This window comes from Rosa rugosa, chromosome 3 (genome assembly GCF_958449725.1).
Source record: "Rosa rugosa chromosome 3, drRosRugo1.1, whole genome shotgun sequence".
NCBI classification, from domain to species: domain Eukaryota; kingdom Viridiplantae; phylum Streptophyta; class Magnoliopsida; order Rosales; family Rosaceae; genus Rosa; species Rosa rugosa.
Genome location: NC_084822.1, coordinates 33,331,748 through 33,347,571, shown reverse-complemented (window position 1 = coordinate 33,347,571; position 15,824 = coordinate 33,331,748). Strand labels below are relative to the sequence as shown.

Below are 15,824 nucleotides of genomic sequence, written 5' to 3'. Positions count from 1 at the left end.
CAGACGCCACATGTTGGGACAAACCTGACCGAACGCAAGGCCGAATTCACACACCAGGATTTGTAGATTCGGCACCAGCGGTAGTGTCACTCCTTGGCGGAGTATCGCTTCATGAACGGCCGCAAATCCCACTGGAAGAATCGACGCCTTCTCATCCGCAGTCGGCGGGCGCAGCTTCACCGAGCCCGGCAGCCGGAACGTCCGCTTCATCTTGGTAACAGCGGCGAGAGTCATCCGCCCTCCCGCCTCGTCGACGGGGGTGCCATCCCGGAGGAACCAAGCGGACTCAGCGTCCTCCCCCGCTGTTTCCTCATCCCCAGCGGATCCGCTGGCGGCACTGTTGCTCGCCAAGCGCTCATCGCGCCTAGCTTTGGCCGCCGCCACCTCACCCGCCTTAGAGCTCTCCGGACGTGACGTACGACCCATGGCTACTGCCCAAGGTATGGTCTGTAGCGGTTCAACCTCTAGCGGTTCGGGCAGTGAGGTTCCTGCATGGGCAGACGGACGCAACGAGTCAATAAATATCCTATCCGCCGCGCTGAACGACACGTCAGACCCGGAATCCTCACTGCTCGATATCTCTATGACGTTAGCCATCCCAAACCCTAAAACCCACACCAGTTAGCACAAGCACAGATCTAGCCTGTTCTTAGATCAGTTATCGACAAGAACATCACCAACAGTACCCAGAAAACACAAAAACAAGAACAAATAACAAACAAACACTTGACCCAGATTCGACCATCTACTAAACCCAGATTCGACCATCTAGCAAATCCAGAAATCCCAACTGTCAGAAATACCAAAACCCATTCCCAAAAGCCCACTTTACACACTCAGAACACCCCAAATTCACAAAACCCAGAAAACTGACAACAGCAGGTACATAGAAATTCAATGGAGCAGGGATGAGGTTCAGAGCACCAACCTTGATGATGAAACCTTTGCTGTGATTGCAAGCGCTTGTCCTCACCAATAGAAACCTCGTCCCCAAGATCCGATAACTCCACAGTTTAGCCCCGCAGAACTCTATTCGCAAATCGCAGAGAGCTTGAAGACGACGACTCGGGTTTGAAGTTTTCACAAAGTGTCAAATCTCGCTAAGGTTCCCCCCCTTTTATGTCAACATCAATGCATTCTAGGCCGTCCGCTAAAAAAACGACATCACACACCAGCCGTACACGTGTCACAACTCTTCACTTACTCTCCGGATTAACCGAGGCGTCGCCTCGGTTACGAAATCCATAATTACTATCATAAATGACGAGAAGACAGCTACGCTTAGGAGACAAGCCTCCGCACGCTAACCCTCTACGGGTTCCACACGTGTTAACCACCACCAGACGAAGCGTCTGGTGGAAGCAACCACTTGGGAAGAGTTCACCTATCGTCCGAACTCTCCGCTGAGCGAAACCCCGCCAGCGGAACTTTTCCCTTATCATCTGCCAAGTGACGAGGTATCCGCTGACCGAAACCCCGCCAGCGGAACTTGTCCCTTGTCATCTGCCAAGTGACGACGTATCCGCTGAGCGAAACCCCGCCAGCGGAACTTCTCCCTTGTCATCTGCCAGGTGACGAAGTATCCGCTGAGCGAAACCCCGCCAGCGGAACTTTTCCCTTATCATCTGCCACGTGACGAGGTATCCGCTGAGCGAAACCCCGCCAGCGGAACTTTTCCCTTGTCATCTGCCAAGTGACGACGTATCCGCTGAGCGAAACCCCGCCAGCGGAACTTCTCCCCTGTCATCTGCCAAGTGACGAAGTATCCGCTGAGCGAAAGCCCGCCAGCGGAACTTGTCCCTTATCATCTGCCAAGTGACGAGGTATCCGCTGAGCGAAACCCCGCCAGCGGAACTTCTCCCTTGTCATCTGCCAAGTGACGAGGTATCCGCTGAGCGAAACCCCGCCAGCGGAACTTCTCCCTTGTCATCTGCCAAGTGACGAGGTATCCGCTGAGCGAAACCCCGCCAGCGGAACTTCTCCCTTGTCATCTGCCAAGTGACGAAGTATCCGCTGAGCGAAACCCCGCCAGCGGAACTTCTCCCTTGTCATCTGCCAAGTGACGAAGTATCCGCTGAGCGAAACCCCGCCAGCGGAACTTCTCCCTTCTCATCTGCCAAGTGACGAGGTATCCGCTGAGCGAAACCCCGCCAGCGGAACTTTTCCCTTGTCATCTGCCAAGTGACGACGTATCCGCTGAGCGAAACCCCGCCAGCGGAACTTCTCCCTTGTCATCTGCCAAGTGACGAGGTATCTGCTGAGCGAAACCCCGCCAGCGGAACTTTTCCCTTGTCATCTGCCAAGTGACGAAGTATCCGCTGAGCGAAACCCCGCCAGCGGAACTTCTCCCTTGTCATCTGCCAAGGGACGAAGTCTCCACTGAGCGAAACCCCGCCAGCGGAACTCCTCCCTTGCCATCCTGCAAGCTGGGCATCTTCCGCTATGCACCTTTAGCGGAACCTCCTTTTCAGCTTGCTAGCTGCGTATGTCGTTCAGCACTATCGCTCAACAAAATACCGCCAGGCACGTCTACCGGACGCTGCTTCCTACTACATTTAGCGGGGGGATATCCGCCAAACGGCGAATCCCGAGGCCACGCCTCACTCTGACAACGACCGCCACGCGGCGTTACCGTCAGACCGTCCCTACGGGACACGGGGACTTGTCAACAGTCTACGACGGCCCTGATCAGGCACGTTGACCCCCGTCATTTGGGTTCTAAAGCTTGGGCTCGCTACCCAACACCCTCTGCTCCGTGCAGCTCCCCCTCAACAAACAATTTGCCGACCATCTGGAGGTCTATCTTAGCCGGGGAGTGGGGGACTCCCTGGGGGGCCTAGCAGGGGCCCACCCGAAAGGGTCTAAAGCGTTCGCTCAGTAAAACCAACGGTTGACAACGCACTGTCGCTAATTATGCTCTTGCAAGTCTAGCGGAAGAAAACGCTTCAAACCGCCGAACAACTCTCCAACCAAGATTGCCCTCCTTGACTGGGGACTTGGGGGACTTGTACATACATGTACATTTGCAAGCATAATTAGCTCTAATGGGCTACGCTCATTCTACCGCCAAAGGTACTAATTCCAACCAAAGGAATGACATGCAGACACACCGCCAGGCGGGCTACAGCCCCAACGTCGGACCACCTCCAGATCGCCGCGCCAAGATGGCATCAGAAGCTTCTGAAACTGGGAACTGAGGCATATCAGTCCCACATCGAAAACAAAGAGAAGATCAACCTCTTCCTCACCTATAAAAGGTCCTCTCCTCTCTCCTCATTAATTACGCATTCAATACTTACCTACTGTTACTTTGTCAACATAAATACATTGACAAACTTAGGCATCGGAGAGTTGAAGACCGCCCAACGCCGTCTCCCTCTGACGCCCTTTGTATTTTACTTGACAGGTAGCGGAGGCTTTGAGAACGTCACAAGTATAGATCCGCCCACCGGATCAGCGTTAACAAAGGTTCAGCTACCGCCGAACTTTTAGACATTAACACCTCCAATTTCCCCAACTAGAGGCATTAGACAGGGGGATCCATTATCACCTTATTTGTTCATTCTGTGTGCAGAAGGACTTTCTGCATTAATCACAAAGGCAGTGGATGAGAATATGATCATAGGACTACAAATGGCCCCTCAAGCACCAAAACTCCATCACTTATTCTTTGCAGATGATAGCTTTCTATTTGGGACTGCCACTGAGGAAGAATGCGTCCAAATCCGAACTCTCCTTGACATTTATGAGAGAGCTTCGGGGCAGAAAGTCAATTTTCAAAAGAGTAGTGTTGCATTCACTAATAATGTTGATCAGTCAAGGCAGCTTACTTTGGCCAGCATCTTGGAGGTTAAGTGTGTCAAGAAGCACTACTACACAGAAATACATTAATGGCGTTTGAAAAACGTCATTAAATGTATTTCATGGCGTTTTTCAACGTCATCCCCAGACGCCGTAAATACCGACGCCGTCTTTTCCTAAACAGATTAATGGCTCTTTCAAAACGCCATCAAATGTATTCCATGGCGTTTTCAAAACGCCATCAAATTTTATTCCATGGCGTTTTCAAAACGCCATCAAATGTATTCCATGACGTTTTGAAAACGTCATCAAATGTATTCTATAACATTTTCAAAACGTCATAAAATGTATTCCATGGCGTTTTCAAAACGTCATCAAATTTTATTCCATGACGTTTTGAAAACGCCATCAAATTTTATTCCATGACGTTTTGAAAACGCCATCAAATGTATTCCATGACGTTTTAAATTTTTTTCGCTTTTTAAAAAAAAAATTATATATATTGATTTTTTGATTAATTGCAAAAAATCAATTGTCCTATTGGCAAAAAATATTACACATTACAATGACAAAATTCTAATGCTATGTACATTTGAATTAATAAAAGATAAAATACCCACTCTACAATACTCCATAATGCAAATTTTATTGTTCCTCTACAAATTCACACATATGTTAGCTAAGATAAAGAAAAGACAGAAAGATAACAAAAGGGTAGCTGGGTAGCTAAACCACAGTTGTACCTACATGTACGTTGCAAAGCATAATTAGCTATAATCAGACACACTCATCGTACCGCCAGAGGTACCAACTATCATCAAAGGAGTAACCCACAGATAGGCAGCCAGGCGGGCCACGGCCGGAGCACAAGAGTTCCCCAGGATCACCGCTGACGCGCCGCCACGCACTCTGCCAAGACGGCATCAGAAGCTACTGAAACTGGGAACTGAAGCACATCAGTCCCACATCGAAAACAAGGAGAAGATCAGACCTCTCCTCACCTATAAAAGGTCCTCTCTTCTCCCTTCATTAAATTACGCATTAACTCTCATTTATTACTATGCTGCCTATATATATCAACTGACTTAGGCATCGGAGAAGTGAAGACCGCCCAGCGCGGTCTCCCTCTGACGCCCTGCCTTTCATTTGGCAGCTAGCAGGAATCACCAAGTATACAGAGTAGCGGTCCGCCCGCCGGACCCGCGTTAAACGAAGGCTTGGCTACCGCCAGACTTTGAGCATTAACAACAGTATATGGAAGTGATGGAGATTAGCAACTGCTGCGTTATTATCTATATCAATTCCATCATGGCTGCATGCAAGTCATTCTCTGAACTGCAAAAATGATAAAAGAGAAGAATTACAGAACTTGTCAATGTTAATTTTACTTAAAAAGAGGTAACATGCACTGCTATTTCATAAGTCCAAAGTATTGTCTTAAAAGTATATGTCCAGAATATTTCTAAGTGTTAATAATGAATACCAGTAACAAAAATGATAAGAGCCAACCTCAGACAATCTTCAGGAATCATATATTGTTAAAGGATGTACATCATCAACAACCTGTATCAAGAAAAATGCAGAGTTAGTCACCCAACAAAAAAATTAAATGCATTATTTCATTATACACTTCTATTCCTCGACTACAAAGAATTGTATGATTTCATATCAAAATCATCATATAAGTAAACAAGCAAATATGTATAGATATGGCTACGTATCAAATGCCATACAATGAGAAAGGATCATATTAATCCTGCTGAAAAACATGAAAACAGAGAAACATGCACGTAACAAGCACATATAGAAAGAGCTAATTTAAAGAATAACAAATAACATCTTTAGACAAAGAGCTTTATCAAACAAGATTAACATGATATTTCAATAAGTAAAAATGTGGTAGCGAAGTTGCTTTCTGCTACATTGACAATGGGTTGCCTGGCAAACTTACAAATTTTCAGAGGATATCACAAAACGGAAATCAAATAAGCAATTGGCATGAGCTAAGATATACAAATCTTAGTCTCTACCATAAGAAACATTCAGAAAAACAATTACCTCACGTATTTGCCGTACGTAGAAGTCCATGAGGGATGGGCATTGCCCTTTTTCATGTTGAATATCTATAGCAAGTCGAGAGAAGGAGGTTGCCAAGCACTTTGAACACCCACTTTTGGAATATCTTCTGGAAATCCCTCTAGGAAAATTATCTTCATCATCTTGATGGTTTCTCTTCCTAGAACAAGCTCTCCTCATGGTGAAAATCTGGTAATCAATGACTCAATATATACCTAGAAACTGCAGCAGAACAATACTTTAACCACACAATTACCAAACTTGAAAATACACCAGTAGAGAGTACAGAAGATAAGTAAGTATCCAGTACAATCAATTCACCCAAAACTCTACTATAATCATATTCATTATGATCAGCACTAGAGATTGAAAATATGAATTGGTATTGACAGCCAGTGTCAATCCTTCATAATCCCAATTTCCTTTGAGCAACGCCATATATTCCCACCATTTATCAAATCAACCAGGAATAATTAAAATAAGAACCGCAAGTAAACATTAATTCTATGAATCAGTCGGGCATACAAAGCTTAAAGGAGACATTGTAACCAAACAGAGACATTCTTCTAGTGAGACAATAAGAGATCAAAAGTCCAATATTTGTAAGTGAGTGAAAACAGTGAACTATGTTACAGAGCTTAAAGGAATAGACAAATGCAACATAAAGAAAAATTATCTCTTACTCCATTCCATCCATCAAAAGATTAGCAGCTTTCAAGTCCCTGTGGAAAGTCGTACATGCTTCCACTCAACAAAAATTATGAGAACTAATGTAAGCATCAGTTGAACTGAACAGAAACCCTATTTGGTAATATAGAAACTGCACATATAGGAAGCATAATCATGCAGTATTGTTTACCTTGAAAAGGCATTCACAGTGCTATTCCCATGTTGAACTTGTAACTTCTTAGCTTCAAGAGCAAGTTCAAGGTCTTCAGGCCAAGAAAAAGTTATTGGTGGATGACTGAACACATGAGAAGAATGAACCTGCATAACACAAAAACCAAAATGAGAATAAAAACCTAACTTAAACTACTCCGATTTCAATGAAATTATGTAGACACTAAGCTAACACACTAAACCGGACACTGGTAAATTTTTAGGGATTTTGGAGATCATTTGCTATTCTAATTAATTAAAGGAAAACAGAGCACAAAAACCTGTGAAAACAGAAACAAAATAAATAAACAAGACAACGATTTTGAGGGTTTTTGATTTTGAGAAAACAATCAAACTAGTCAAGTATGGAACTATTGATATACCTGTAAATGGCTTTTTACATGATACATTGTGAAGCCTTCAACCATCATGACGTTTAAGATACCCTTAGGAGTGACTCCTGTTTGTTAAAGTTATTAGTGAATGACAAAAGAAGCTTTGTGATTTACAAACCTACTAAAAGACAGAACTATAACAAGATATAATGATGGAAAAAAGAGTATGATAATTTGTGCTACCCACTTTCACCACCACCAAGCTGGTTGACAGCTTCAACAAAGACCTCATGAAGTTCTTGTGTGCAACGCATTCTAGCTTTGGTTGAAGCTGCAGCGGACACTGGGTCAGGGCTAGTAAAAATTTCTCCAAAATCAGGAACTGAACCACAAGTCACTGCATACAGTCATCTACACCAAAATTTGAACTAACTTACAAAACAATTATCACTCAAAATCAGAATATAACAAACACCCACCTCAAAATTTAAAATTACAGAACCCAAAATCCATAATCAACAATCCAAGGACTCCAAGCCAAACCCACTATCAGTAACGATAATTAAGCAAAAGAAGGAAAAAAAAAACAAGATAAATTCAGAAAAAGACCAACTTTGACACAACTTAAAGTGTAACCTTTAGGTAGGAACAGTTTGGCTTTGAGGATTTACGAAAAATTTATTTGTGCAATAATGAAGTTGAAATTTTCCAGAATGAAAGCTGACATATCAGGGTACAACATACTAAAATTTCAAGCTAATCGGAGTTCGAGAAGTAAGGGAAACGATGGATGCAAATAGAATGAACTCTTAGGTTTTAGAAAAACATAGCAGCAGCAAAGTCAAATTAGAAAATCCACCAAAGATTCATTATAAGACCAATTGACAAGAAATCAATTTTGAAACAACTATTGGAATGTCTAGTTCAATATATACAAAGACCAGAGGTTAAATGATTCAAATAGAAGTTCAAATCTTAGCAGAAAGAGAGTAGACTAAAAATTCTGGATCTTTGCCAAAAACAGACCAAACTTGAAAGAGAAATCACCCCAGATCACTACATATCGAAATAAGATGAAATTTTCCAGATCCTTTGTTAACTAGCAGAACAGGAACATATCAAAATTTCACGATATTTTGAGATCAGTAAGCACGGCAACAGAAGGCTTAAAGTTAATAGATCGGCAGCTTTCTCAAAAATTTGTACAGGTGTGGTTAGCCTTCAACGAAACTATCACATCTCCACCTTGGCAACAAGGCTTAGCATCCATACCCAAAACCCAAATGAAATTTGCATTCCCTAACTGTAATCTAAGTCAGAAAATCAAGCTATTAGCCCCAATTTCACAATTGGTATCCAGAACCCTAAACCCAAAAACTAAGTACAATTTCTCAAAAATCTTCAATCAAATAGATGCATTCCCAGGAAATAAACAATATGAGTAATACCCAAGAGAAAAATCGGACCCCAACCTGAGAAATCAATTGTTCTTGGACTCAAGGAGAGGATTTCTCAATGTTCTAAACCTCAAAACACGAAGAAGTGAAATGGAAATTGAGTTGAACCAAGATAATAAGAGATGGTGTTGTTGACCTCAAAGCTTTTAGACGATAGATTGAGACATTTGAGGCTTGAGCTCAGAGTTTTTCTTCAAGTAGCTTAGAGATAATGAGGAGCTGTGTGAGAGAGAGAGGAAAAAAGTAGTGTCGAACAGAATTTTTTTTTTTTTTTTGGTCGAGTGTCGAATGATAGGAGCATATTTATGCTACGTTATTATTATTTATTCCTATGCTTTTCTTTGTTAGTTTACATTATTTTTGGATAATTTATTTATTTTTGTGTTTATTAGGTTTTCCGAAGCAAATAAGGAAAAGAAGGTGTAAAGAAGGAAATTGCGTGGAATTTTGATTCACTAAGGATTCTTGATGGAAGAAGACTTTCCCTTGAAGAAAGGAGTTGGAGATTTACAAGGAAACAAAGTGAAAGAGTCTCAAGGAGGAATAAAAGCCCTTAGAAGTCAGAATTTTAGGGTTACACACGCACACAAGGAGAAGGAACGATTGGAGCAAGGAAGGAGAAGAAGTAAATTCGGAGCCCCAGAAACGATCGATCGTTTCACCAGGAAGATCGATCGTTTCCCCTGTTTTTCCAGTTTTCGATTTTATTCCTTCTTTCCAAAACTCATGTATTTCTTTTGTGTGTTTTCCAAGATGATGAGTAGCTAATTTTCTTATAGTTAGGGGCTGCTTTCAGCCCTAGACATGGTGTAACTATGATGTTGGCGTTTATTTAATAAGTTCTAAGGATTTCGGATATTCATTGGTTTATTGTTTGTTCATTGATCAATTTTGTATGTTTATTGATGGTGCGCAACATTAGTATGCATGCTAGGTTGTAAGGCTATGAGTGTCTTGTATGATCATCATGTCTACTTGCATTCTAGAGTAGCGAATGAATGACTTGAGCCCATTCATATAAACCAACGTCTAGGTATACTAGGACAACACCAGTACCGAAATTGCCTAGCCTTATTCATAATCTTTTAGACCTTAATGACTACTAGGTGAGAGCTGTGCGAGAACATCACTCTAGGTTCCATTCTAGAAGCTAAGTTAAGTTGAAAACATCATTCTCTTAACATACCAAGTAAGAAAGATTGATAGGTTAAGTACAACACATCATTGTCTTAGCTTGAATAAGGATATTCGAATGAATTGAACTTGTTAGTAAACACATGATAGGTGTAATCATGGTCTAGTGGTGAGAAGTAGTTCCTAGCTAGTTTTCTCATATTTTATCAAAACCAAAAACCCTAAGTTGTTTTCTATTTTCGTTAGTTTTCTGTCTGTCGTTTTCTTTATTTTATTTAGTATATCAGTTCAACTCCGATTTACCCCAATTTTTGTATGCGTCTTCGTCTGTGTGTCTAGTTAGTTTTTATTTAATTTCATAATTTTTGGTTGAGTCTAGCTATAGTTTTTATTTTCGTTTTCATTTAGTGTCTGTTTCGTGTTTTCGAGTCAGTTTTGCAATTGTTGAGTCACAATCCTCTGCGGGAGACACCCTCTTTCCTATACTACCATCGATAACTACTGAGATTGCAGGGATTTATTTAGACACCTATTTTGGGTGTGTCAAAATTGGCGCCGTTGCCGGGGATTGTTTTCCTTTAATAATTGCAAATCTTATTTGTTTTTACTAATCTTTCTTTTGTTTCGTGTTTTTAGGTACTTAATCGCTGTGTATGCAAACTCGGGGCTTTGGGAGCAATAACCTTGTTCCTTTGGATCGTGAGATTGAACGCACAGCTAGGTCACATCGGAAACGTGCGTCTCAACGTGTGGGAGAGCAGGACAAGACGGATTCTTTCGTTTTTCCACCAATTCCACCACATTCACTAGTTCCACCATCACCTATTGAGCTACAACAAGCTGTGATCACACCTCTTCCTGTGGGTGTTGTTCATTCAGACTCTGAGGAATCTTTCAAGTCAAGTGAAGCTGAAGAGGAAGAACAGTTGGTTAACATGGCAGGAAATCGTACTTTGAAGCAATTGACCGCACCTACTGCTGTGCAACAACCCTTGTGCATCGCTTATCCTGCTGGGGCACAAGGCTTTGAGCTTAAGTCGGGCATTCTTCATCATCTGCCTAAGTTTCATGGGTTTTCAACCGAGGATCCTAATCTTCATCTCAAGGAATTCCATATGATTATTACAGGGATGAAGCCTGAAGCAGTTCTTGAAGAGCATGCTAAGTTGCGTGCCTTTCCATTCTCTTTGGAAGGGAAGGCAAGGGAGTGGCTGTACAATCAATCTCCAGGGTCTATGAATTCATGGGATCAAGTGCAACAAGCTTTTCTTGAAGAGTACTTTCCGGCTACTAAAGCAGCAAGCATAAGGAAAGACATATGTGCTATCCGACAGATGCATGGAGAGTCCTTTGGGGAGTACTATGATAGGTTCAATCGCTTGATTTCTTCATGCCCAAACCATCAAATCAGTGATCATCTTCTCATAATCTATTTCTATGAGGGATTGTGTGGCACAGACCGCATAATGCTTGATGCAGCAAGTGGAGGAGCTTTTGTGGACAAGATACCTGCCAATGCACATGCCTTGTGCAAGAATATAGCCTCCAACACTCGTCAATATGGAGGGAGAGATATGATACCGCGACAAAATGTCAATGAGGTAAGTTCTACTTCTAATTTAGAAGCACAAATAGCTAACCTCACTAATCTTGTGAAACAGGTGGTGCTACCCAAGCAAGTATGCGGAGTATGCTCAATGATGGGACATGCAGCTGATATGTGCCCATCATTAAATGATCAAGGTGGCTGGGAGCAAGCTAATGCAATTGGAGGGTTTCAAGGGCAGCAACGAGCTAAATATGATCCTTTCTCAAATACCTACAATCCGGGATGGAGGGATCATCCAAATTTCCGCTGGAATAATAATGACAATGTCCTGCAGCCTCAAGGCAACAACTTCAATCGATCTCCACCTGGGTTTCAACAAGCAAGGCAACAAGCATCATATCAAGCACCACCTTAACAACAAGGCCAAGGTATGTCTGTGGAAGATATGATTAAAAATTTGACTATTACTGCTACCAACTTGGTGCAGACGACAGCTGCATATCAACAAAAGACGGATAGAGCTATTGAAAATCTTGAGCGTCAAGTGACACAAATTGCAAACATGGCGGGCCAACAACATCAACCCGGCAAACTTCCGAGCCAAACGGTTGTGAATCCCAAAGGGGGTTTTGAGAATGCAAGTGCTATCACTCTACGAAGTGGAAAAGAAGTCCTAGAGGCTCCAAGGGTGGACAAAAGGGTTAGGAAGGCTGTTGATGCAGAGGAAGAACAAGAAGAAGAATCGGCCACCAAAAACGATCGATCGCAGGAACAGAACGATCGATCGTTTTCAGTCCCAGAAAGTCACAGAAGCAAAACGATCGATCTCACAGCTGAAACGATCGATCGTTTAGCCCATACATCAGAAACGATCGATCGCCCAGAGGAAACGATCGATCGTTTGGTCAGGCATCCGAAATCTTCCGGAAATTCCAAGGTAACCCCTGAAGTTCCAGTTTCTACTAATTCTTCTTCTGTGCCTTTTCCTCGTAGGTTTGCTAAGTCAAAGAAGGAGGAGCTCGAGAAAAACATTTTGGACACATTCCGGAAGGTCCAAGTGAACATACCCTTGCTAGACGCGATCAAATAGGTTCCAAAATATGCTAAGTTCTTGAAAGAACTTTGCACCAATAAAAGGAAGCTACAAGGGAATGAAACCGTCGCAGTCAGTGAGAATGTCTCAGCGGTACTTCAAAGGAAGCTTCCACCAAAGTGCAAGGATCCAGGGAGTTTCACCATTTCTTGTAAAATAGGTAACACCAGGTTTGAACGGGCCATGTTAGATCTAGGTGCATCAATCAATGTAATGCCATATTCTGTTTATGCATCCTTAGACCTAGGTGAGCTTAAAGATACAGGTGTTATTATTCAATTGGCTGACCGTTCTAATGCTTATCCGAGAGGAGTTGTGGAAGATGTTTTGGTGCAGGTTAATGATCTTATTTTTCCGGCTGATTTCTATGTGCTTCAAATGGAGGATGCTACATCATCTTCTTCATCTACTCCTCTACTTCTTGGCCGACCTTTCATGAGAACTGCTCGCACCAAAATAGATGTTTATGAAGGAACCCTCACCATGGAATTTGATGGGGAAGTTATAAGCTTCAATGTCTTTGAAGCAATGAGGTATCCATGTGATGTGCATTCATGTTTCTCCATTGACATTCTCGACTCGTTAGCGCAGCAATTCTTTGATGTAATGAAGGAGGATGCATTGGAAGTTGCTATTGCCCACGGATTTGAACATGAATTACCTAAGAACCCAAAAAGGGCCGTGCACTTTGATAATACCATAGAAGAGGCAGCAGCCTCTCTTGAATCATTGCCATATCTATCAGGTAAGCATAATGTCTCTTATATTTCTCTTCCAATTTCTAATGCAACGGTACTTCCTTCTGTGGTTCAGGCACCTACATTGGAACTCAAACAACTGCCCGAACACTTGAAGTATGCGTATCTTGGAGAGAATGAGACATTGCCGGTCATTATAGCTGCAAATCTTACGGCAGTGGAGGAGGACAAACTGATCCGTGTGCTTAGGGAGTATCAAACAGCCATTGGTTGGAGCATAGCGGATATAAAAGGTATAAGTCCCGCCACATGCATGCATAGGATCTTATTGGAGAAGGATGCAAAGCCCACTCGAGAAGCACAACGCAGACTGCATCCTCCCATGATGGAAGTAGTAAAAAAGGAGGTCCTTAAGCTCCTAGATGTGGGTATTATATACCCTATTTCAGATAGCAAGTGGGTAAGCCCTGTGCAAGTTGTTCCAAAGCGGTCAGGGGTGACAGTTGTGAAGAACGAAGCCAATGAGTTGATCCCTACACGTGTGCAAACTGGGTGGAGGGTATGTATTGACTACCGCAAGCTTAATGCCACGACACGCAAGGATCATTTTCCCCTTCCCTTCATCGACCAAATGCTTGAAAGGTTAGCCGGTCATTCTCATTATTGTTTTCTTGATGGTTATTCTGGTTATAATCAGATTGCTATAGCACCTGAGGATCAAGAAAAGACGACCTTTACTTGTCCATTTGGGACCTTTGCATATCGTCGTATGCCTTTTGGGCTGTGTAATGCCCCTGCTACGTTCCAAAGATGCATGGTAAGTATCTTCTCTGACATGATTGAAAAGATAATTGAAGTTTTCATGGATGACTTCTCAGTTTATGGGGATTCTTTTGATGCATGTTTAGATAATCTTTCCCTAGTTTTAAAACGTTGTCAGGAAACTAATCTGGTCTTAAATTGGGAGAAGTGCCATTTTATGGTACAACAAGGGTTAGTTTTGGGCCATATAATTTCTGCAAAGGGAATAGAAGTTGATAAATCTAAGGTTGAACTTGTTAGCTCTTTACCCCTCCCTACTTCTGTTAGGGAGGTCCGCTCTTTTCTTGGACACGCAGGTTTTTATCGCAGGTTTATTCTCGACTTCTCCAAGATTTCTAGACCGTTGTGTCGCTTGCTTCAAAAGGATGTAGCCTTTGAGTTTGATGAAGAGTGCGTGGCTGCATTCAACAAGTTGAAAGAGTTACTTTCCACCGCACCCATCATTCAACCACCGGATTGGAGTCTTCCATTTGAACTCATGTGTGACGCCTCAGATTATGCTGTGGGAGCTGTACTAGGGCAGCGTGTGGGGAAAATCCCCCATGTCATCTATTATGCATCTCGGACACTCAATGATGCCCAATTGAATTACTCCACAACGGAGAAAGAGTTTCTTGCTGTAGTTTTTGCTCTTGAAAAGTTTCGCTCTTATTTAATTGGTACTAAGGTTACTATATTTTCTGATCATGCAGCTCTAAAATACTTACTTACCAAGAAGGAAGCAAAACCGCGCTTGATTAGATGGATGCTCTTACTCCAAGAATTCGATTTGGACATCAAGGACAAGAAAGGGAGTGAGAATGTAGTTGCAGACCACTTGAGCAGGCTTATTCATAGCTCCAAGGAGGAGGAGGATGCATTACCATTGAGAGATAGCTTTCCAGACGAGCAACTTTTCGTTGTGCAGAAGCAGGCAGATGCAGAAAACAGAGGTAACGATCGATCGTTTCTCTCAAACGATCGATCGTCGATAGCGCAAAAACAGAAAACAGAGCAAACGATCGATCGTTTATCTCAAACGATCGATCGTCTGCAGCCTAACTCGGAAAATGTTGATCCTTGGTACGCCGATATCGTGAACTACAAAGCTTCCAAGCTGATTCCGGATGATTTGACTCGAGCACAGAAGGATAAACTCATCAGAACCGCCAAGCAATACGTGTGGGATGACCCCTACTTATGGAAGTATTGTGCTGATCAATTGGTAAGACGGTGCCCTCATGATTCTGAGTTTCATTCTATTCTCACCTTTTGTCATTCCTATGCATGTGGTGGCCATTTTGGAGCAAAGAGAACAGCTCTTAAGGTCCTTGAGAGTGGATTCTATTGGCCTACCTTGTTCAAGGATTCTTATCTCTTTTGCAAGTCATGCGATCGTTGTCAACGAACAGGTAATTTGGGCTCTAGACATCAAATGCCACAAACTCCTATTCTAAGTGTTGAACTCTTTGACATTTGGGGCATTGATTTCATGGGACCATTCCCTTCATCGTATGGTAAATTATATATTCTTCTTGCTGTTGATTATGTGTCTAAGTGGGTGGAGGCTAAAGCCACCCAGACTAATGATTCTAAAGTGGTTTCAGATTTTCTTAAGACTAATATCTTTTCAAGATTTGGAACACCAAGGACAATAATCAGTGATGGAGGATCCCATTTTTGCAATAGGACATTTGAAGCTCTACTCCGGAAATACAACATTACTCATAAGGTGGCAACACCTTATCATCCTCAAACAAGTGGCCAAGCGGAGGTGTCTAATCGTGAAATTAAGCAAATTTTGGAAAAGACCGTTGGCCCTAGTAGAAAGGATTGGAGCTTGCGACTTGATGATGCGTTATGGGCATATCGAACTGCTTACAAGACACCAATTGGAATGTCTCCTTTTCGGTTGGTGTATGGTAAGCCTTGTCATCTTCCGGTCGAGCTTGAACATCGTGCATGGTGGGCTGTCAAGCAATTTAATATGAACATCGATGC

The 15,824-nt window shown here is 42.6% G+C and overlaps 2 protein-coding genes across 9 annotated transcripts; one reads left to right on the top strand and one right to left on the bottom strand.

Moving 5' to 3' along the window:
• Positions 1 to 4,983: 4,983 nt before the first annotated feature.
• Positions 4,984 to 8,770, bottom strand: LOC133740579 (protein PHOSPHATE STARVATION RESPONSE 1-like). Of its 8 annotated transcripts, none has more exons than XR_009861314.1 (7): positions 8,558 to 8,768; positions 7,339 to 7,502; positions 7,140 to 7,216; positions 6,737 to 6,864; positions 5,860 to 6,618; positions 5,311 to 5,364; positions 4,984 to 5,136 (listed from the first exon to the last, which is right to left on the bottom strand). XR_009861314.1 is itself a non-coding variant. In XM_062168531.1 (7 exons), exons 2-6 carry the CDS (start codon positions 7,403 to 7,405, stop codon positions 5,340 to 5,342), a joined length of 336 nt encoding a protein of 111 aa, XP_062024515.1. In that variant the 5' UTR covers positions 7,406 to 7,422; positions 8,558 to 8,768; the 3' UTR covers positions 4,991 to 5,136; positions 5,311 to 5,339. The 8 variants fall into 8 exon arrangements, 6 of the variants coding, with proteins under 6 accessions (XP_062024515.1, XP_062024514.1, XP_062024513.1 ...); XM_062168531.1 differs by having other exon boundaries at positions 4,991 to 5,136; positions 6,561 to 6,599; positions 7,339 to 7,422; XM_062168530.1 differs by having other exon boundaries at positions 4,991 to 5,136; positions 6,561 to 6,599; positions 7,339 to 7,422; positions 8,564 to 8,768.
• A 1,565-nt stretch (positions 8,771 to 10,335) lies between these two features.
• LOC133737598 (uncharacterized) lies at positions 10,336 to 11,646 on the top strand. Its single transcript, XM_062165126.1, has one exon. It carries the CDS (start codon positions 10,336 to 10,338, stop codon positions 11,644 to 11,646), a length of 1,311 nt encoding a protein of 436 aa, XP_062021110.1.
• Positions 11,647 to 15,824: the final 4,178 nt, after the last annotated feature.

Coding starts and splice junctions, on each gene's coding strand:
- LOC133740579 (XM_062168529.1), bottom strand. CDS start 7,405: ATGCGTTGCACACAAGAACTTCATGAGGTCTTTGTTGAAGCTGTCAAC. Junction 6,865..7,139: donor ATGTAAAAAGCCATTTACAG/GTATATCAATAG, acceptor TGTGTTATGCAG/GTTCATTCTTCTCATGTGTT. Junction 5,365..6,560: donor CTTTTGATGGATGGAATGGA/GTAAGAGATAAT, acceptor TTCTTGATACAG/GTTGTTGATGATGTACATCC.
- LOC133737598 (XM_062165126.1), top strand. CDS start 10,336: ATGCAAACTCGGGGCTTTGGGAGCAATAACCTTGTTCCTTTGGATCGT.